The 22,850-nt window shown below is 44.6% G+C and overlaps 1 protein-coding gene across 1 annotated transcript; it reads right to left on the bottom strand.

Annotated features, from left to right (window-relative positions):
• Positions 1-4,484: 4,484 nt before the first annotated feature.
• On the bottom strand, positions 4,485-18,302 carry LOC134335667 (zinc finger protein 501-like). The gene is made up of 4 exons (XM_063018254.1): positions 18,261-18,302; positions 8,420-8,535; positions 7,135-7,263; positions 4,485-5,773 (listed from the first exon to the last, which is right to left on the bottom strand). The coding sequence occupies exons 2-4, from the start codon at positions 8,523-8,525 to the stop codon at positions 4,662-4,664; spliced, it is 1,347 nt and encodes a 448-aa protein (XP_062874324.1). The 5' UTR covers positions 8,526-8,535; positions 18,261-18,302; the 3' UTR covers positions 4,485-4,661.
• Between the last annotated feature and the right edge of the window lie 4,548 nt (positions 18,303-22,850).

Below are 22,850 nucleotides of genomic sequence, written 5' to 3'. Positions count from 1 at the left end.
CCGGGTGCTCCGGTTTCCTCCCACAGTCCAAAGACATGCAGGAGAGGTAAACTGGAGACACTAGATTGATGTAGACTTGTGGACTGATGGGTCTTGTGTGGTGAGTGACGACCGTGTCCGTCATGGATGTGGCCGAGGTGTAGAACATGACGTTGGAATCCTAATAAACAAACAAACTCAGTAATGAACTTTACTAGACACAAACTTTACTGCACCAGTTGAACTGCTAAAAAAGCACAAAACAAAAATAACCGAATAGATTTTGTGTTGTCGTAATGTTAAGGTCGCAGATGGTTATTTAAAAATGACTGGCCTCCCTAGATGTATGAAAAACGTATAAACGTGGGTAAATAAAACGTTAACACATAGCATTAGATAAACACCTGTTCATCAACGGTTTGGAATTAAGTATTGCCAATTTGATCACCTTGCCTTGCATAGTTAAAAAATAAGTCACATAAAACCAGCATTACATGCACTTAAACTTTTAAAGGAATTAAAACTAAAAACACACAATACTAACCGCTAGAAGAAATAAATTAGGCAAAGCTAGCACAGAATTATAGGCGTTCCACTCAACGAGTCAAAAACAGATGTGCGCATGCTCGGTAGGATAAATCAACAGAACGGCAGCACTCGATGATGCTTGTTGAGGACAGTAACTGCTGAACGATATGTCCGAGTCTCCAAAAGTCTCCAATAACACCAGAAAAAGTCGCTAGATTTGTCGCTAGTCCTTTTTTTTTTTTTAGAAAAAAAGTCGCTAGAGGGGTCTGAAAACTCGCTAAATATAGCGACAAAGTCGCTAAGTTGGCAACACTGGGTGTGAATGGAGCTAGACCACTGATTACGAACATGTGGGTGAAGCTACTGTTCTAAAGCAAGGGTCAGCAACCTATGGCACGCGTGCCAAAGCTGGCACATGAAGCACATTTGCCTGGCATGCTGATTGGTAAGAGTAAAAAAGGTATTTCATGCTCAGGGCTGCGCTTTATTAGTCCTCACACCCTATGCCATATGCTCACTCCCGACACCTTGATTAACTTTAAGCATAAAAGTTACCGACCCCTGTTCTAAAGGAAAACGTGTGGGTGGCGCCAATACACCAAACATAACTAACTAACTAACCATGTTACCAAAGCTATAGTACCAAATAAAAACATAAGGGTGGAGCTAAAATACCAAATAGGCAAACAGGAACACGTGGGTGGTGGCAGAGTACCAAAAAAATCCTCAAACTAGAGTCTTGGCAGTGTTTTATGTTCTGAGAAACCATCCTGTACTGTAATGTAACAATGCAGCACGTTTACTTACAGAGGTAACCTTCATCTTCAACTTCTTCCTTGATGTGTTTCCTCTCAAATGTTCCATTCTCTTGATGGACGGGAACTATCACTTCCTCTGATTCCATGATATAGATCAGAAGAATGAGGATTCTATTAAAAAAATGGGAAGAAGATCTCAAGTTGCACAGATTTATCCTATCAGTGGAGATAAAATAGCTGCACCCTCCAGGGCATTTGAGAAGCTTGGAGTGGGGTTTTGGTAAATGTAGCATCAGCACTACTTTACATACACCGATCAGCCATAACATTAAAACCACCTCCTTGTTTCTACACTCACTGTCCATTTGATCAGCTCCACTTACCATATAGAAGCACTTTGTAGTTCTGCAATGGTCAGGACCACCACAGAGCAGGTATTATTTAGGTGGTGGATCATTCTCAGCACTGCAGTGACACTGACATGGTGGTGGTGTGTTAGTGTGTGTTGTGCTGGTATGAGTGGATCAGACACAGCAGCGCTGCTGGAGTTCTTAAACGCCTCACTGTCACTGCTGGACTGAGAATAGTCCACCAACCAAAAATAACCACCCAACAGCGCCACGTGGGCAGCGTCCTGTGACCGCTGATGAAGGTCAAGAAGATGAGCGACTCAAACAGCAGCAATAGATGAGCGATCGTCTCTGACTTCACGTCTACAAGGTGGACCGACTAGGTGGGAGTGTCTAATAGAGTGGACAGTGAGTGGACACGGTGTTTAAAACCTCCACTCATACCAGCACAACACACACTAACACACCACCACCATGTCAGTGTCACTGCAGTGCTGAGAATGATCCACCACCTAAATAATACCTGCTCTGTGGGGGGTCCTGACCATTGAAGAACAGGGTGAAAGGGGGTAACAAAGCATGTAGAGAAACAGATGGACTACAGTCAGTAATTGTAGAACTACAAAGTGCTCCTATATGGTAAGTGGAGCTGATAAAATGGACAGTGTAGAAACAAGGAGGTGGTTTTAATCTTATGGCTGATCGGTGTATGTGATATAGTGTTAAATAATTCAGCGTGTTTATGAGAAGCTAAAAGCTAAAAGAATGTAAAGAAACCGATTCAGTTACGCTCAATTGATTCATTTTGCTGAATCGGTTCGTCAGTACTGAATCATGTGTGATGCTAACAGTTAGCAGTGTGTTTGTTTATATAAGAAGGGAGTTAAAGCTCCTCAAATCCTCACAGCGGCATTTAATTATAAATTCTAGTTTTATTAATAATTAGAATGTAGATAATAATTAAGTTAATATGTTACTTACAGATGATTCACTTTAGTACAAACACATCGGCTGTTGTAGCTTCTCCTTTTTGTTGTTGTTTGAATTGAGATGGTTGATGCACAATGTTCAGGTTTATTACCGCCAACTACTGGAATACAGTGTGTGTGTGCTGAAAGGAACCCTGTTTTCTTTTATTTTTGATTTCTTTAATAAATTTAATCCCACTTTCCAGCAGTTCAGTGATAGATTACTTTAATATAAGCTTTCACATTTTCCTGTGTTTGGTTGTGAGTTCAGCTCACAAAGGAACAGTGCACAATCAACAGACGATGGACCGTCACTAACCCCAGCGACCATGTTCACTGATCTAGCTCGACCCGTGTTCCAGTTTTATTTAAAACCGCTCTCACATGTTATTGAACGGTACTTTAGAATTACCCACATGTTCCATCTATCATACACGATACTGCCAAAAGTATTCACTCACCCATCCAGATCAGTGAATTCAGGTGTTCCGATCACCTCCATGGCCACAGGCGTATAAAACCGAGCACCTCGGCATGCAGACTGCTTCTACACACATTAGTGAAAGAACGGGTCGCTCTCAGGAGCTCGGTGAATTCCAGCGTGGTACCGTGATGCCACCTGTGCAACAAGTCCAGTGGTGAAATTTCCTCACTACTAAATATTCCACAGTCGACCGTCAGTGCTATTATAACAGAGTGGAAGCGACTGGGAACGACAGCGACTCGGCCACCGAAAGTTACCACGTAAAATGACAGGGCGGGTCAGCGGATGCTGAGGAACACAGTGCGCAGAGGTCACCAACTTTCTGCAGAGTCCATCGCTACAGCAGCAATATACCCACCTCAACTGGAATCAGGGATCCCCCAGCAGCGGAGGACAAATCAACTACACTAAATTGGGAGACAAAAAAACAGACCCCTCACATCCTCATCTACACTCATCGAGTCATTGTGCCACACCGATCGGCCCGTTAAGCCTAGGAATCGAAATCCACCCAAACCAGTGCTCCATCTTTACGGCAGAGGCTCGAGCCGTACAATTAGCCTAAGATCATACGGAATTACTATGGATGACATCACTTAGATCTAATTATTTACGGCTCTAATTAATTTTATTCGAACCTAATAACCTAATAAAAAATATATTCACAAACAACAGTGTTTTGGTTACATGTAGAATTTATATAGATGTAAAGTAGAGCAAAAACAAAACACAAAGATCACAAATACACAGAGCAGCAGTGTAGATTATATACATTAATTAATACCATATAGAAGCACTTTGTAGATCTACAATTACTGACTGTAGTCCATCTGTTTCTCTACATACTTTGTTACCCCCTTTCATGCTGTTCTTCAATGGTCAGGACCCCCACAGAGCAGGTATTTTTTAGGTGGTGGATCATTCTCAGCACTGCAGTGACACTGACATGGTGGTGGTGTGTTAGTGTGTGTTGTGCTGGTATGAGTGGATCAGACACAGCAGCGCCGTCACTGCTGGACTGAGAATAGTCCACCAACCAAAAACCTCCAGCCAACAGCGCCCCGTGGGCAGCGTCCTGTGACCACTGATGAAGGTCTAGAAGATGACCGACTCAAACAGCAGCATTAGATGAGCGATCGTCTCTGACTTTACATCTACAAGGTGGACCGACTAGGTAGGAGTGTCTAATAGAGTGGACACGGTGTTTAAAAACTCCACTCATACCAGCACAACACACACTAACACACCAGCACCATGTCAGTGTCACTGCAGGACTGAGAATCATCCACCACCTAAATAATACCTGCTCTGTGGTGGTCCTGTGGGGGTCCTGACCATTGAAGAACAGCATGAAAGGGGGTAACAAAGCATGCAGAGAAACAGATGGACTACAGTCAGTAATTGTAGGACTACAAAGTGCTTCTATATGGTAAGTGGAGCTGATAAAATGGACAGTGAGTGTAGAAACAAGGAGGTGGTTTTAATGTTATGGCTGATCGGTGTATATTTACTGTATTATACATGTAAATCCACACGGTGAGTTTAATAACTCGAGTTACTAAATCTCTTCCCTCACTGTAAGCAGCATTATGTCTTATTTATTTTTTGTGTGAATGCGCTTGTGTCTTATAAGATGACTCTGGTCGCTAAAACGCCTCCCACACTGAGAGCATAAAAACGGTTTCTCTCCGGTGTGAATGCGCTGGTGCACTTTAAGATAGTGATGATGTTTGAAACTCTTCCCGCACTGCGAGCACTGATACAGCTTCTCTCCGGTGTGAATGCGCTGGTGCCTTTTAAAAGAGCTCCCATCGCTGAAACACCGCCCGCACTGCGTGCAGAAAAACGGTTTCTCTCCGGTGTGAATGCGCTGGTGGATTTTAAGATAATGGGGTTGATTGAAACTCTTCCCGCACTGTGTGCAGAGCAACAGATTTTCCCCACTGTGAATGCGCTGGTGGATCTTGAGACAGTGATTTCGATTAAAGCTCTTCCCGCACTGTGTGCATGAAAACGGCTTCTCTCCGGTGTGAGTGAGCTGGTGCCTTTTCAGATGGCACTGTCGATAGAAACATTTCTTACACTCTAAGCACTGGTACGGTTTCTCTCCGGTGTGAATGCGCTGGTGGATTATGAGATGATTATGACAGACATAACCCTTCCCGCATTCCGAGCACTGATACGGTCTCTCTCCAGTGTGAATGTGCTGGTGCTTTTTGAGTTGAGTCTGTTGCTTGAAAGCTTTCCCACACTGTGTACAGCAGTATGGTTTCTCTCCAGTGTGAATGCGCTGGTGAATTTTGAGATGAGAGTGATGATTGAAACACTTTCCACACTGCGAACAGCTATATGGTTTTTCTCCAGTGTGAATGCGCTGGTGGATTTTTAAATGACCCAGCTGTTTAAAGGACTTTCCACACTGTGAGCAGCAGTACGGCTTCTCTCCGGTGTGAATGCGCTGGTGTATTTTGAGATCACTCTGCCACCGAAAGCTCTTTCCACAATCTGAGCAGTTAATGTCCTTCTGTTTTTGTTCTTGAGGATCAGAGGAGGTTTGCTGATCACTGGGATTTTTACCTTCATGCTCTTCAGATTTAATAAGCGTCTCGTTTTTGCCGCTGTGACAACTCTTCATGTGCTTGTAGAGATAAATCTGGGCCGAACAGGAAAATGGACACAAGTAGCAGCAGAAATCATCGTCCAGTTCTATAGAAGAATAAAGAACGAATAGAAAACAATAGAAATTATGACCCAAATCTTAAAACATTTGAATAAATCAACCACCTAGATGGAGCAATGCCCTCCATGATGACAGGGAATGAACGTCAACACCCATATACTCCCAAAAAGGATGCAGCTCTACACCTCTGGGTTCACCATGGCCCTGTTAGTCAAACCAGGTAGGCAAGAGTCTCTCCAACCATATTACCACTGCCTCCGCCAGACATACCCAGGCTCCAGGAACCACCCAGGCATGAAGGAGGACCTACATTTTAAATCATTGTTCATCCAAAACGTCTCCATCCTACTACAGGAGTTGGGGAACATTCCAACACCAAAGAGGGTCTAAAGACCCCTAATCTTCAGCCATAACATTAAACTCCTTGTTTCTACACTCACTGTTCATTTGATCAGCTCCACTTACCACATAGAAGCACTTTGTAGTTCTACAATTACTGACTGTAGTCCATCTGTTTCTCTGCATGCTTTGTTACCCCCCTTTCATGCTGTTCTTCAATGGTCAGGACCCCCACAGGACCCCCACAGAGCAGGTATTATTTAGGTGGTGGATCATTCTCAGCACTGCAGTGACACTGACATGGTGCTGGTGTGTTAGTGTGTGTTGTGCTGGTATGAGTGGATCTAATCACCTCACTGTCACTGCTGGACTGACAATAGTCCACAAACCAAATATATCCAGCCGACAGCGCCCCGTGGGCAGCGTCCTGTGACCACTGATGAAGGTCTAGAAGACGAGCGACTCAAACAGCAGCAATAGATGAGCGATCGTCTCTGACTTTACATCTACGAGGTGGACCGACTAGGTAGGAGCGTCTAATAGAGTGGACAGTGAGTGGACACGGTGTTTAAAACCTCCACTCATACCAGCACAACACACACTAACACACCAGCACCATGTCAGTGTCACTGCAGGACTGAGAATCATCCACCACCTAAATAAGACCTGCTCTGTGGTGGTCCTGTGGGGGTCCTGACCATTGAAGAACAGCGTGAAAGGGGGTAACAAAGCATGTAGAGAAACAGATGGACTACAGTCAGTAATTGTAGAACTACAAAGTGCTTCTATATGGTAAGTGGAGCTGATAAAATGAGGAGGTGGTTTAATGTTATGGTTGATTAGTGTACATGGTCAATACGTATTGTGTATAGTTAGGACCAGACTACTGTTCCACTGAATCCAGAGTGACAGGAATATAAACAAAGAACTTATTTTAGTGTATTTATCGTTTATTATTATTATTATTATTATTAGCAGCAGCAGGAGTAACGATTTAACAACCAAGTAAAAATGAATGTGAACCAATAACACCAATAAAATCTCTTACTGTGATCATCTTCATCTTCAGCATCTTCTTCTTTTATAAGCTTTTTCATGACACCTTCAGGCAGCTGGTCCACTGAAGCAACGTCTCCAGCAGAGGAACTGGTTCCCTCAGGGTTGAATGTTCCTCCATCTGAAATGTGATCAATATGTAAAGTAGAAACATAACAGTTGGGATAAATTGGGATAGTTCCACAAACAAATTAATCCTATTGACTGTTATTTTAATCTGGACTGGAGTGTGCAGGAGCATGTGGTTGGGATTGAGAAATCTGTTTGTGTGGGAATACATGGGAGTGAAGTGACAACATCAAACAGTGACATGTGGGTGGAGCTACAGCATTAAACAGAAATGAAAAAGGGGATCAATCTAGTTGTCAGATCTGGGTCTTTCTCACGGTCCAGGAGTTTTTGATTGGGTAATGATTAGTGTTCATATTTGTAGGGTTTTTTAGGGGTTTATCTTCATCATCCTCCCACCCACCTTGGAGACCAACTAGGGGATACACAGACCTCTAACTCCTGATGCATGCTCAATAATCCAGGGACACAAATCCACAAAGTTGAATCAGTTCATCTGGACACAAGTTTGTTGTAGAGAAACGTTTCACCACTCGATCCGAGTGACTTCTTCAGTCTGAGCTGGTGGTGGATACCCCGACCTTATATGTTGGGGTTCAGAGATGGCGTGAAGATGGAGTGAAGAGGGAACGACCAACCTACCTTCTCTACAACGAACTTGTGTCCAGATGAACTGATTCAACTTTGTGGACAGACCTCTAACGGTTTGCATATTTATCCCTAAAGCTCTAAAACTCAACACACCACATGTGTTTGCCGTTTGATTGACCCTAAGCCAGCGGCTGCTAGGGATCTCATTAGAGATGCAACCTAAGGCGAGTCCTGACCTGCCGATTGATTGGAGCAGGCCTTTCTAACCTCCCGTGTATGCGAGGTCGGGACAATGTGCTGTGATAGGGACATGACAGCCACAGCCACTTCAACACCAGGATCCCTTTCTCCATATACATGGGTCACATCTCATTATTGCTCACCACTTACGAGCAGCCCGAGGACCTATTCTGCCCGGGTCACCACAGGGGTCAATTTAAATGTAAGAAATGCCGTGTTTTTATTTGCATTTTCCAGGCTGTCCCAAACTGTATGATTAAACTTTAGACTGCTGATTAGAGCTTGATTAGAAATATGTGGGTGAAGTTAGAGTAAAGAATCATACTCTACCACAATATTTAATAGCAAAAGTGGCATAAAGCACCGTGTATACTTACAAAGGTAACCTTCATCTTCATCTTCTTCCTTCTTTATTGTTTTGTTCTCAACACTTCCATTCTGCAACTCCACTGTAACAATGTTCCCCACTTCTGTCGCTTCCATTGTTATAGATCTACAGAAAAACAACTAAACCTGTGAATGATGATCAGAAATGAAATATAAAAAATAACACTGAATAAACTGGTTTGCTAGACAGTGCTGGTCTACTGCTGTTTCACAAGTATTCATTACATTTTGTTCCACAGGAGCAGATGTTCTGGTTCTGATCAAGATTTAAATCATATAAATGAAGGCGGAAAGAAAAATAAAGCCGCTATTAAATTCAACCATTTCATTCAAATCAGTGTTGGATCCCACAATCGCTGGATTGTTCGCCCTGCACATCCACTAATAAATTCTACATGATCCACTGGTCCTTTAAATGACGTAACTGATCTAAAGTGGAACCTAACGTATAAACTTATAACAAAAATACAAAGATTCAGTAGATTAAAGATATAGTTGGAGTGTATCCAGATCAGATTTCAGTCTTCATTTAAATCTGTAATCTAGTGGTGGGCGGATCGATCCAAATATCGACATTATTGTTACCAACGTTGGTATTGGTATCGGATCGATACTAGTGTGACACACCATCACTCATACACACAAACACACAGAGGGACAGAATAACCACCACTGTTCAAGGGGCCCATTTATTTAGTTTTTTTTATTTAATTTGTTTTTATTGTTTAGAAGGTCATACAGGCCCTGTATTTACTTGGTATCGGATCGATATCGGCGATACTGGCCCTGTATTTACTTGGTATCGGATCGGTCGGATCGATATAGGCGATACTGGCCCTGTATTTACTTGGTATCGGATCGATATCGGCGATACTGGCCCTGTATTTACTTGGTATCGGATCGATATCGGCGATACTGGCCCTGTATTTACTTGGTATCGGATCGGTCGGATCGATATCGGCGATACTGGCCCTGTATTTACTTGGTATCGGATCGATATCGGCGATACTGGCCCTGTATTTACTTGGTATCGGATCGATATCGGCGATACTGGCCCTGTATTTACTTGGTATCGGATCGATATCGGCGATACTGGCCCTGTATTTACTTGGTATCGGATCGATATCGGCGATACTGGCCCTGTATTTACTTGGTATCGGATCGGTCGGATCGATATCGGCGATACTGGCCCTGTATTTACTTGGTATCGGATCGATATCGGCGATACTGGCCCTGTATTTACTTGGTATCGGATCGATATCGGCGATACTGGCCCTGTATTTACTTGGTATCGGATCGATATCGGCGATACTGGCCCTGTATTTACTTGGTATCGGATCGGTCGGATCGATATAGGCGATACTGGCCCTGTATTTACTTGGTATCGGATCGATATCGGCGATACTGGCCCTGTATTTACTTGGTATCGGATCGATATCGGCGATACTGGCCCTGTATTTACTTGGTATCGGATCGATATCGGCGATACTGGCCCTGTATTTACTTGGTATCGGATCGATATCGGCGATACTGGCCCTGTATTTACTTGGTATCGGATCGGTCGGATCGATATAGGCGATACTGGCCCTGTATTTACTTGGTATCGGATCGATATCGGCGATACTGGCCCTGTATTTACTTGGTATCGGATCGATATCGGCGATACTGGCCCTGTATTTACTTGGTATCGGATCGATATCGGCGATACTGGCCCTGTATTTACTTGGTATCGGATCGGTCGGATCGATATAGGCGATACTGGCCCTGTATTTACTTGGTATCGGATCGATATCGGCGATACTGGCCCTGTATTTACTTGGTATCGGATCGATATCGGCGATACTGGCCCTGTATTTACTTGGTATCGGATCGATATCGGCGATACTGGCCCTGTATTTACTTGGTATCGGATCGATATCGGCGATACTGGCCCTGTATTTACTTGGTATCGGATCGGTCGGATCGATATCGGCGATACTGGCCCTGTATTTACTTGGTATCGGATCGATCGGATCGATATCGGCGATACTGGCCCTGTATTTACTTGGTATCGGATCGGTCGGATCGATATCGGCGATACTGGCCCTGTATTTACTTGGTATCGGATCGGTCGGATCGATATCGGCGATACTGGCCCTGTATTTACTTGGTATCGGATCAATATAGGCGATACTGGCCCTGTATTTACTTGGTATCGGATCGGTCGGATCGATATAGGCGATACTGGCCCTGTATTTACTTGGTATCGGATCGATATCGGCGATACTGGCCCTGTATTTACTTGGTATCGGATCGGTCGGATCGATATAGGCGATACTGGCCCTGTATTTACTTGGTATCGGATCGGTCGGATCGATATAGGCGATACTGGCCCTGTATTTACTTGGTATCGGATCGATATCGGCGATACTGGCCCTGTATTTACTTGGTATCGGATCGATATCGGCGATACAGGCCCTGTATTTACTTGGTATCAGATCGATATCGGCGATACTGGCCCTGTATTTACTTGGTATCGGATCGATATCGGCGATACTGGCCCTGTATTTACTTGGTATTGGATCGATATCGGCGATACTGGCCCTGTATTTACTTGGTATCGGATCGATATAGGCGATACTGGCCCTGTATTTACTTGGTATCGGATCGATATCGGCGATACTGGCCCTGTATTTACTTGGTATCAGATCGATATCGGCGATACTGGCCCTGTATTTACTTGGTATCGGATCGATATCGGCGATACTGGCCCTGTATTTACTTGGTATCGGATCGATATCGGCGATACTGGCCCTGTATTTACTTGGTATCGGATCGATATCGGCGATACTGGCCCTGTATTTACTTGGTATCGGATCGATCGGATCGATATCGGCGATACTGGCCCTGTATTTACTTGGTATCGGATCGATATCGGCGATACTGGCCCTGTATTTACTTGGTATCGGATCGATATCGGCGATACTGGCCCTGTATTTACTTGGTATCGGATCGATATCGGCGATACTGGTCCTGTATTTACTTGGTATCGGATCGATATCGGCGATACTGGCCCTGTATTTACTTGGTATCGGATCGATATCGGCGATACTGGCCCTGTATTTACTTGGTATCGGATCGATATCGGCGATACTGGCCCTGTATTTACTTGGTATCGGATCGATATAGGCGATACTGGCCCTGTATTTACTTGGTATCGGATCGATATCGGCGATACAGGCCCTGTATTTACTTGGTATCGGATCGATATCGGCGATACTGGCCCTGTATTTACTTGGTATCGGATCGATATCGGCGATACTGGCCCTGTATTTACTTGGTATCGGATCGGTCGGATCGATATAGGCGATACTGGCCCTGTATTTACTTGGTATCGGATCGGTCGGATCGATATAGGCGATACTGGCCCTGTATTTACTTGGTATCGGATCGATATCGGCGATACTGGCCCTGTATTTACTTGGTATCGGATCGATCGGATCGATATCGGCGATACTGGCCCTGTATTTACTTGGTATCGGATCGATCGGATCGATATCGGCGATACTGGCCCTGTATTTACTTGGTATCGGATCGGTCGGATCGATATAGGCGATACTGGCCCTGTATTTACTTGGTATCGGATCGGTCGGATCGATATAGGCGATACTGGCCCTGTATTTACTTGGTATCGGATCGATATCGGCGATACTGGCCCTGTATTTACTTGGTATCGGATCGATATCGGCGATACTGGCCCTGTATTTACTTGGTATCGGATCGATATCGGCGATACTGGCCCTGTATTTACTTGGTATCGGATCGGTCGGATCGATATAGGCGATACTGGCCCTGTATTTACTTGGTATCGGATCGGTCGGATCGATATAGGCGATACTGGCCCTGTATTTACTTGGTATCGGATCGATATCGGCGATACTGGCCCTGTATTTACTTGGTATCGGATCGATATCGGCGATACAGGCCCTGTATTTACTTGGTATCAGATCGATATCGGCGATACTGGCCCTGTATTTACTTGGTATCGGATCGATATCGGCGATACTGGCCCTGTATTTACTTGGTATCGGATCGATATCGGCGATACTGGCCCTGTATTTACTTGGTATCGGATCGATATAGGCGATACTGGCCCTGTATTTACTTGGTATCGGATCGATATCGGCGATACTGGCCCTGTATTTACTTGGTATCAGATCGATATCGGCGATACTGGCCCTGTATTTACTTGGTATCGGATCGATATCGGCGATACTGGCCCTGTATTTACTTGGTATCGGATCGATATCGGCGATACTGGCCCTGTATTTACTTGGTATCGGATCGATCGGATCGATATCGGCGATACTGGCCCTGTATTTACTTGGTATCGGATCGATATCGGCGATACTGGCCCTGTATTTACTTGGTATCGGATCGATATCGGCGATACTGGCCCTGTATTTACTTGGTATCGGATCGATATCGGCGATACTGGTCCTGTATTTACTTGGTATCGGATCGATATCGGCGATACTGGCCCTGTATTTACTTGGTATCGGATCGATATCGGCGATACTGGCCCTGTATTTACTTGGTATCGGATCGATATCGGCGATACTGGCCCTGTATTTACTTGGTATCGGATCGATATCGGCGATACTGGCCCTGTATTTACTTGGTATCGGATCGATATAGGCGATACTGGCCCTGTATTTACTTGGTATCGGATCGATATCGGCGATACAGGCCCTGTATTTACTTGGTATCGGATCGATATCGGCGATACTGGCCCTGTATTTACTTGGTATCGGATCGATATCGGCGATACTGGCCCTGTATTTACTTGGTATCGGATCGATATCGGCGATACAGGCCCTGTATTTACTTGGTATCGGATCGATATAGGCGATACTGGCCCTGTATTTACTTGGTATCGGATCGATATCGGCGATACAGGCCCTGTATTTACTTGGTATCGGATCGATATCGGCGATACTGGCCCTGTATTTACTTGGTATCGGATCGATATCGGCGATACAGGCCCTGTATTTACTTGGTATCGGATCGATATAGGCGATACTGGCCCTGTATTTACTTGGTATCGGATCGATATCGGCGATACTGGCCCTGTATTTACTTGGTATCGGATCGATATCGGCGATACTGGCCCTGTATTTACTTGGTATCGGATCGATATCGGCGATACTGGCCCTGTATTTACTTGGTATCGGATCGATATCGGCGATACAGGCCCTGTATTTACTTGGTATCGGATCGATATAGGCGATACTGGCCCTGTATTTACTTGGTATCGGATCGATATCGGCGATACTGGCCCTGTATTTACTTGGTATCGGATCGATATCGGCGATACTGGCCCTGTATTTACTTGGTATCGGATCGATATCGGCGATACTGGCCCTGTATTTACTTGGTATCGGATCGATATCGGCGATACAGGCCCTGTATTTACTTGGTATCGGATCGGTCGGATCGATATAGGCGATACTGGCCCTGTATTTACTTGGTATCGGATCGATATCGGCGATACTGGCCCTGTATTTACTTGGTATCGGATCGATCGGATCGATATCGGCGATACTGGCCCTGTATTTACTTGGTATCGGATCGATATCGGCGATACTGGCCCTGTATTTACTTGGTATCGGATCGATATCGGCGATACTGGCCCTGTATTTACTTGGTATCGGATCGATATCGGCGATACTGGCCCTGTATTTACTTGGTATCGGATCGATATCGGCGATACTGGCCCTGTATTTACTTGGTATCGGATCGATATCGGCGATACTGGCCCTGTATTTACTTGGTATCGGATCGATATCGGCGATACTGGCCCTGTATTTACTTGGTATCGGATCGATATCGGCGATACTGGCCCTGTATTTACTTGGTATCGGATCGATATCGGCGATACTGGCCCTGTATTTACTTGGTATCGGATCGATATCGGCGATACTAACCCTGTATTTACTTGGTATCGGATCGGTCGGATCGATATCGGCGATACTGGCCCTGTATTTACTTGGTATCGGATCGATCGGATCGATATCGGCGATACTGGCCCTGTATTTACTTGGTATCGGATCGATCGGATCGATATCGGCGATACTGGCCCTGTATTTACTTGGTATCGGATCGGTCGGATCGATATAGGCGATACTGGCCCTGTATTTACTTGGTATCGGATCGATCGGATCGATATCGGCGATACTGGCCCTGTATTTACTTGGTATCGGATCGGTCGGATCGATATAGGCGATACTGGCCCTGTATTTACTTGGTATCGGATCGGTCGGATCGATATCGGCGATACTGGCCCTGTATTTACTTGGTATCGGATCGATATCGGCGATACTGGCCCTGTATTTACTTGGTATCGGATCGGTCGGATCGATATAGGCGATACTGGCCCTGTATTTACTTGGTATCGGATCGATATCGGCGATACTGGCCCTGTATTTACTTGGTATCGGATCGATATCGGCGATACTGGCCCTGTATTTACTTGGTATCGGATCGATATCGGCGATACTGGCCCTGTATTTACTTGGTATCGGATCGGTCGGATCGATATCGGCGATACTGGCCCTGTATTTACTTGGTATCGGATCGATATCGGCGATACTGGCCCTGTATTTACTTGGTATCGGATCGATCGGATCGATATCGGCGATACTGGCCCTGTATTTACTTGGTATCGGATCGATATCGGCGATACTGGCCCTGTATTTACTTGGTATCGGATCGATATCGGCGATACTGGCCCTGTATTTACTTGGTATCGGATCGATATCGGCGATACTGGTCCTGTATTTACTTGGTATCGGATCGATCGGATCGATATCGGCGATACTGGCCCTGTATTTACTTGGTATCGGATCGATATCGGCGATACTGGCCCTGTATTTACTTGGTATCGGATCGATATCGGCGATACTGGCCCTGTATTTACTTGGTATCGGATCGATATCGGCGATACTGGCCCTGTATTTACTTGGTATCGGATCGATATCGGCGATACTGGTCCTGTATTTACTTGGTATCGGATCGATATCGGCGATACTGGCCCTGTATTTACTTGGTATCGGATCGATATCGGCGATACAGGCCCTGTATTTACTTGGTATCGGATCGATATAGGCGATACTGGCCCTGTATTTACTTGGTATCGGATCGATATCGGCGATACTGGCCCTGTATTTACTTGGTATCGGATCGATATCGGCGATACTGGCCCTGTATTTACTTGGTATCGGATCGATATCGGCGATACTGGCCCTGTATTTACTTGGTATCGGATCGATATCGGCGATACAGGCCCTGTATTTACTTGGTATCGGATCGGTCGGATCGATATAGGCGATACTGGCCCTGTATTTACTTGGTATCGGATCGATATCGGCGATACTGGCCCTGTATTTACTTGGTATCGGATCGATCGGATCGATATCGGCGATACTGGCCCTGTATTTACTTGGTATCGGATCGATATCGGCGATACTGGCCCTGTATTTACTTGGTATCGGATCGATATCGGCGATACTGGCCCTGTATTTACTTGGTATCGGATCGATATCGGCGATACTGGCCCTGTATTTACTTGGTATCGGATCGATATCGGCGATACTGGCCCTGTATTTACTTGGTATCGGATCGATATCGGCGATACTGGCCCTGTATTTACTTGGTATCGGATCGATATCGGCGATACTGGCCCTGTATTTACTTGGTATCGGATCGATATCGGCGATACTGGCCCTGTATTTACTTGGTATCGGATCGATATCGGCGATACTGGCCCTGTATTTACTTGGTATCGGATCGATATCGGCGATACTGGCCCTGTATTTACTTGGTATCGGATCGATATCGGCGATACTAACCCTGTATTTACTTGGTATCGGATCGGTCGGATCGATATCGGCGATACTGGCCCTGTATTTACTTGGTATCGGATCGATCGGATCGATATCGGCGATACTGGCCCTGTATTTACTTGGTATCGGATCGATCGGATCGATATCGGCGATACTGGCCCTGTATTTACTTGGTATCGGATCGGTCGGATCGATATAGGCGATACTGGCCCTGTATTTACTTGGTATCGGATCGATCGGATCGATATCGGCGATACTGGCCCTGTATTTACTTGGTATCGGATCGGTCGGATCGATATAGGCGATACTGGCCCTGTATTTACTTGGTATCGGATCGGTCGGATCGATATCGGCGATACTGGCCCTGTATTTACTTGGTATCGGATCGATATCGGCGATACTGGCCCTGTATTTACTTGGTATCGGATCGGTCGGATCGATATAGGCGATACTGGCCCTGTATTTACTTGGTATCGGATCGATATCGGCGATACTGGCCCTGTATTTACTTGGTATCGGATCGATATCGGCGATACTGGCCCTGTATTTACTTGGTATCGGATCGATATCGGCGATACTGGCCCTGTATTTACTTGGTATCGGATCGGTCGGATCGATATCGGCGATACTGGCCCTGTATTTACTTGGTATCGGATCGATATCGGCGATACTGGCCCTGTATTTACTTGGTATCGGATCGATCGGATCGATATCGGCGATACTGGCCCTGTATTTACTTGGTATCGGATCGATATCGGCGATACTGGCCCTGTATTTACTTGGTATCGGATCGATATCGGCGATACTGGCCCTGTATTTACTTGGTATCGGATCGATATCGGCGATACTGGCCCTGTATTTACTTGGTATCGGATCGATATCGGCGATACTGGCCCTGTATTTACTTGGTATCGGATCGATATCGGCGATACTGGCCCTGTATTTACTTGGTATCGGATCGATATCGGCGATACTGGCCCTGTATTTACTTGGTATCGGATCGATATCGGCGATACTGGCCCTGTATTTACTTGGTATCGGATCGATATCGGCGATACTGGCCCTGTATTTACTTGGTATCGGATCGATCGGATCGATATCGGCGATACTGGCCCTGTATTTACTTGGTATCGGATCGATATCGGCGATACTGGCCCTGTATTTACTTGGTATCGGATCGATATCGGCGATACTGGCCCTGTATTTACTTGGTATCGGATCGATATCGGCGATACTGGCCCTGTATTTACTTGGTATCGGATCGATATCGGCGATACTGGCCCTGTATTTACTTGGTATCGGATCGATACCAAATGTTGCAGTATCGCAAACCAATACTGTAATCATTACACTTCTTTACAGATCTACTTCTTTTGAATTATCAGCAGTTAATAAAGGCTACCGTAGGCAAGCCGTAGCCTAGTGGTTAAGGTACTGGACTAGTAACCAGAAGGTCGCTGGTTCAAGCCCCGCCACTGCCAGGTTGCTGCTGTTGGGCCCTTGAGCAAGGCCCTTGACCCTCAATTGCTCAGACTGTATACTGTACTGCGTAAAGGCGTCTGCTAAATGCTGTAAATGTAATAATTATTGCATGTCATTTCAGCAAATAAATGAAACCTGCATTAACAACCTTAAACTAAGCTAAAATATATCGATGTGGTTCTATAAAACTGTAAAAACGACCTGCTGTGTTTCTGTTAGATTTAATAAAATCAGTTTCGATCAACTGATTCATTTTGCTGAATCGGTTTAAGTGAGTCGGTTCATCTGTACTGAATCATGTCCGATGCTAACAGTTAGCGGAGCAGCTAGCAGTTTGTGTGTGTAAATAAGAAGGGAGTTAAAACTCCTCAAATCCTCACAGTGATGTTTTATTATGAACTGTAGTTTTATAATTAACTCGAAAGTAGTTAATAAGCGAAGTGTAATAAATAAGTATTAAACTTACAGGCGTTTTACTTTAGTACAAACATCCCCTGCTGGAGCATCTTCTTCCTCGTTGGTTGTTTAATGTCGGGTTGGGAGGCAGCTGAGGAGCTGCACTAAAGCCACCTGCCGCACTGGAAAAATGAAAGTAAACCGTTGCAAAGGCTCAAGGCGGGTAGATTTGAAGTTGTGTGTGTGTTTAAGCATCTGTAATACAAAATACAGTGTGCAGATTTTATTTACAAGCTCCCACATCAACCATAACATTAAAACCACCTCCTTGTTTCTACACTCACTGTCCATTTTATCAGCTCCACTTACCATATAGAAGCACTTTGTAGTTCTACAATTACTGACTGTAGTCCATCTGTTTCTCTGCATGCTTTGTTACCCCCTTTTACCCTGTTCTTCAATGATCAGGACCCCCACAGAGCAGGTATTATTTAGGTGGTGGATGATTCACAGCACTGCAGTGACACTGACATGGTGGTGGTGTGTTAGTGTGTGTTGTGCTGGTATGAGTGGATCAGACACAGCAGCGCTGCTGTTGTTTTTAAACACCGTGTCCACTCACTGTCCACTCTATTAGACACTCCTACCTAGTCGGTCCACCTTGTAGATGTAAAGTCAGAGACGATCGCTCATCTATTGCTGCTGTTTGAGTCGCTCATCTTCTAGACCTTCATCAGTGGTCACGGGACGCTGCACACGGGGCGCTGTCGGCTGGATATTTTTGGTTGGTGGACGATTCTCAGTCCAGCAGTGACAGTGAGGTGTTTAAAAACTCCAGCAGCGCTGCTGTGTCTGATCCACTCATACCAGCACAACACACACTAACACACCACCACCATGTCAGTGTCACTGCAGTGCTGAGAATGATCCACCACCTAAATAATACCTGCTCTGTGGTGGTCCTGACCATTGAAGAACAGCATGAAAGGGGGCTAATAAAGCATGTAGAGAAACAGATGGACTACAGTCAGTCATTGTAGAACTACAAAGTGCTTCTGTATGGTAAGTGGAGCTGATAAAATGGACAGTGAGTGTAGAAACAAGGAGGTGGTTTTAATGTTATGGCTGATCGGTGTATATAGCCATCCAGACCTAAGTGCAGTGTACCATGTAACTAGTGACCATTAAAATAGAGAAAAATCAGAATTATGTCATTGTTGCGTGAAGCTGAGAATCTACCAGCTCCAATAGAACACCAGTATACATGTTTAAAACGTTTCCAGCTTTATTTACACAGTTCAACTTAACATTTAAATAAAGATAAAATGCAACAGTATTGAAGATGAATAAAATACACAGAAACTAGAATCAGCAGGTTGAAATAGTGTTTAGTCCCCTGATTTTATTCTTTATAACAGTGATAATAACATTTTATATATGAGCAGCTTTCAAGATACTCGAGGACAGTGTACAACCACAGACATAAAACAGCACGGAAATTAATCAAGGGACAAAAAAAAAAAAACAGACTAACAAACAACATAAAGTGAAAGGGAAATTCCACTAGCACACCAGCGCCGAGATTCTGAACTCTTTGGTTTGAAACTCTGTGTTGCCACCGGTCGGCTGGGCGCCATATAGTGGGCATAATCGGCAGTGCCTGCAGCAGACACGTTATAATACGCCAAAATAGGATTCTGGAGGGGCTTATCTCCAGCAGCCAATGAGTGACGAGATCCCACCCACTCGTCAAAATAGGGTTCTGGCGGGGCTTATTTCCAGCAGCCAATGAGTGACGAGATCCCGCCCACCCTGTTAGGGCGGGATGACCGGACTAAGTAGGCTGGGTCTTCAAACGCTGTGTAAGGACCCTGATTAGCAGATAGAGAGGAGTCTGTGCAAAGTGCATGGGTGTAAAAGGGTTCCGCTAAGGGGTGCGGGTGGGTCGTCAGAGGCGTGAGCAGCAATATACCCACCTCGACTGCAATCAGGGATCCACCAGCAGCGGAGGACAAATCGACTAAATATAACGGCCTGCACAGAGCCCTGACCTCTGTATTTGGTACAATCCAGAGGTTCTGAATCTGTGCACTGTTGTGTTTTTCTCCAGTGTGAACTCTAATGGGATCACTGATACAGCTTCTATCTGGTGTGAATGCGCTGGTGCCTTTTAAGTTGACTCTGGTCATAAAAAGACTTTCCACATTGTGAGCAAAAGATGTTTTTTTCTCCGGTGTGAATGCGCTGGTGCACTTTAAGATAATAATGATGTTTAAAACTCTTTCCGCACTGCGAGCAGAAAAACGGTTTTTCACCGATGTGAATGCGCTGGTGTATTATGAGTCGATAATGTTGATGAAAACTCCTCCCACACTGCGAGCAGCAAAATGATTTCTTTCCAGCGTGAATGCGCTGGTGGATTCTAAGGTAATAATGTCGGATGAACTTTTTCCCGCACTGTGAGCAGAAAAACGGCTTCTTTCGAGTGTGAGTGCGCTGGTGTTTCTGTAACTGAGCCTGTTGCTTGAAAGCTTTCCCACACTCTGTACAGCAATACGGTTTCTCTCCAGTGTGAATGTGCTGGTGAGTTTTGAGATGACTTAGTTGGTTGAAAGACTTTCCGCACTGTGTACAGCAATGAGGTTTCTCTCCGGTGTGAATGCGCTGGTGAGTTTTGAGGTGACTTAGTTGGTTGAAAGACTTTCCACACTGTGAGCAGCAGTACGGCTTCTCTCCGGTGTGAATGCGCTGGTGTATTTTAAGATCACTCTGCCACCGAAAGCTCTTTCCACAATCTGAGCAGTTAATGTCCTTCTGTTTTTGTTCTTGAGGATCAGAGGAGGTTTGCTGATCACTGGGAGTTTTACCTTCATCCTCTTCAGATTTAATAAGCGTCTCGTTTTTGCCGCTGTGACAACTCTTCATGTGCTTGTAGAGATAAATCTGGGCCGAACAGGAAAATGGACACAAGTAGCAGCAGAAATCATCGTCCAGTTCTGAAATAGAAAAAAGAAACTTAATGTAAAAAACTACAAATTATAAAACAACAAAGTAAAATAAACACTATAGTTCATGTGTTTGAGTACACGTTTCCTCAGACTGAGATCCCATCCCAAAGTAATGACATTTAATACAAAATATATTTCACACATTAGATTCAGATTCTGATAAAATATCGCTCTTGTAAGCAAGGGATACTAAAAATGATTCGTTTCTCAACATTATTGAAAAGTAGGGCTTTCTAGCAAAGATCTGGCATTGCTTGTTGTTAAAATCTATTAGAATGAAAAGACAGGCCGCTCAGGTGGCGCAGTGGTAAAAACACACGCTAGAACACCAGAGCCGGGATCTCGAATACATCGTATCGAGTCTCGGCTCTGCCTGCCCGCTGAGGCTGAGCGGCCACATGAACAACGATTGGCCTGTCGTTCAGATATGGGCGGGACTAAGCCGGATGGGGTCTCTCTCTCAGACTAGTGCAATTACGATCTCTGCTGGCTGATTGATGCCACCTGCACAGAGATGAGAAAAGAGTGCTGTCAGGGTGTGTCTCTCCGTACACAGTGCTGATCCGCATTGCACTCGTCAAGCGTAGATGACAAGATGCATACGGCTGCTGGCCACGTGTCGGAGGGCGCTCGCTTCAATCAGAGCCGACGCAGCCGGAAGCATGACGCAATCGGGCAATTGGATGCGCTATAAGTTGGGAGAAAAAGGGAGAAAATGCATAAATGAAATATATATATATAAAGAAAGAATGAAAAGATGATCTAAAATAAAAGTGTGTAAAGATTTTCTGTTTTTCTGATAAGAAAAAAAGTCGTGGAAAGTCGTGCTCTATGCTGCTCAAAAACAAGTTCAAAAAAGCAGAGACTAGAGAACCATATTTTTTATAGGTTGTTGCGCACTAGCCGTGAAAAAAAAAAAAAGTTGAGATTTGCAAAAATACTGCAGATGAAAAGTCTGGTCGTGACCACACTTCTTTTTGAATCCAGAAGGAAAGGACTTCAAATTTAAACATCAGGGATAACATTATGACCACCTTCCAGTGTTTCCGCTACATGTACTTTGCGGTGGCGGGCCGCCGCTGCTTAATTATTGCCGCAGCTCCATCAGAATTTATATAATTACATGAAACCGCAATTACAAAAGCAGAGGGCTTTTATTTTGGAGTTAGGAATACAAGAAGTGGAAAAATTTCTATCTCTACACACCTGACAAGCCAGCGAGATTTGAACAGAAGAAACTGATTCTGTGACAGGAGTCTTTTATACAGGGACAGGACTAATTTGTGTGCCTTTTGTGCACATAACCGGTCTGTGGGGGGTCAGAATTCTTGCTGGTTGGTAGGGGATCAAATACTTATAAATTAATTTGTATTTAATTAAGTGAAATAACCTTTATTTAATGTTTTTTTTTCTGGATTGTTTGTTGATATTCTGTCTCTCTACCTTCCATAAAAATTATAGACTGTTCAAGTCTTTGTAAGGGGGTAAACTTACAAAATCAGCAGGGGATCAAATACTTATTTTCCCCACTGTATGTATATATATACAGTATATATATACAGTGTATCACAAAAGTGAGTACACCCCTCACATTTCTGCAGCTATTTAAGTATATCTTTTCATGGGACAACACTGACAAAATGACACTTTGA

The sequence above is a fragment of the Trichomycterus rosablanca genome, chromosome 2, assembly GCF_030014385.1.
Source record: "Trichomycterus rosablanca isolate fTriRos1 chromosome 2, fTriRos1.hap1, whole genome shotgun sequence".
NCBI classification, from domain to species: Eukaryota; Metazoa; Chordata; class Actinopteri; order Siluriformes; family Trichomycteridae; genus Trichomycterus; species Trichomycterus rosablanca.
Note: the sequence above shows the minus strand (reverse complement) of the source record. Positions and strands in the feature narration are given on the sequence as shown.

What these genes read in the sequence shown, in the direction of transcription:
- LOC134335667 (XM_063018254.1), bottom strand. Translation starts at nt 8,525, where the DNA reads ATGGAAGCGACAGAAGTGGGGAACATTGTTACAGTGGAGTTGCAGAAT. An exon ending in TGAAGATGAAGGTTACCTTT is followed by an intron (nt 7,264 to 8,419) that starts GTAAGTATACAC and finishes ATCACATTTCAG; the next exon opens with ATGGAGGAACATTCAACCCT. An exon ending in TGAAGATGAAGATGATCACA is followed by an intron (nt 5,774 to 7,134) that starts GTAAGAGATTTT and finishes ATTCTTCTATAG; the next exon opens with AACTGGACGATGATTTCTGC.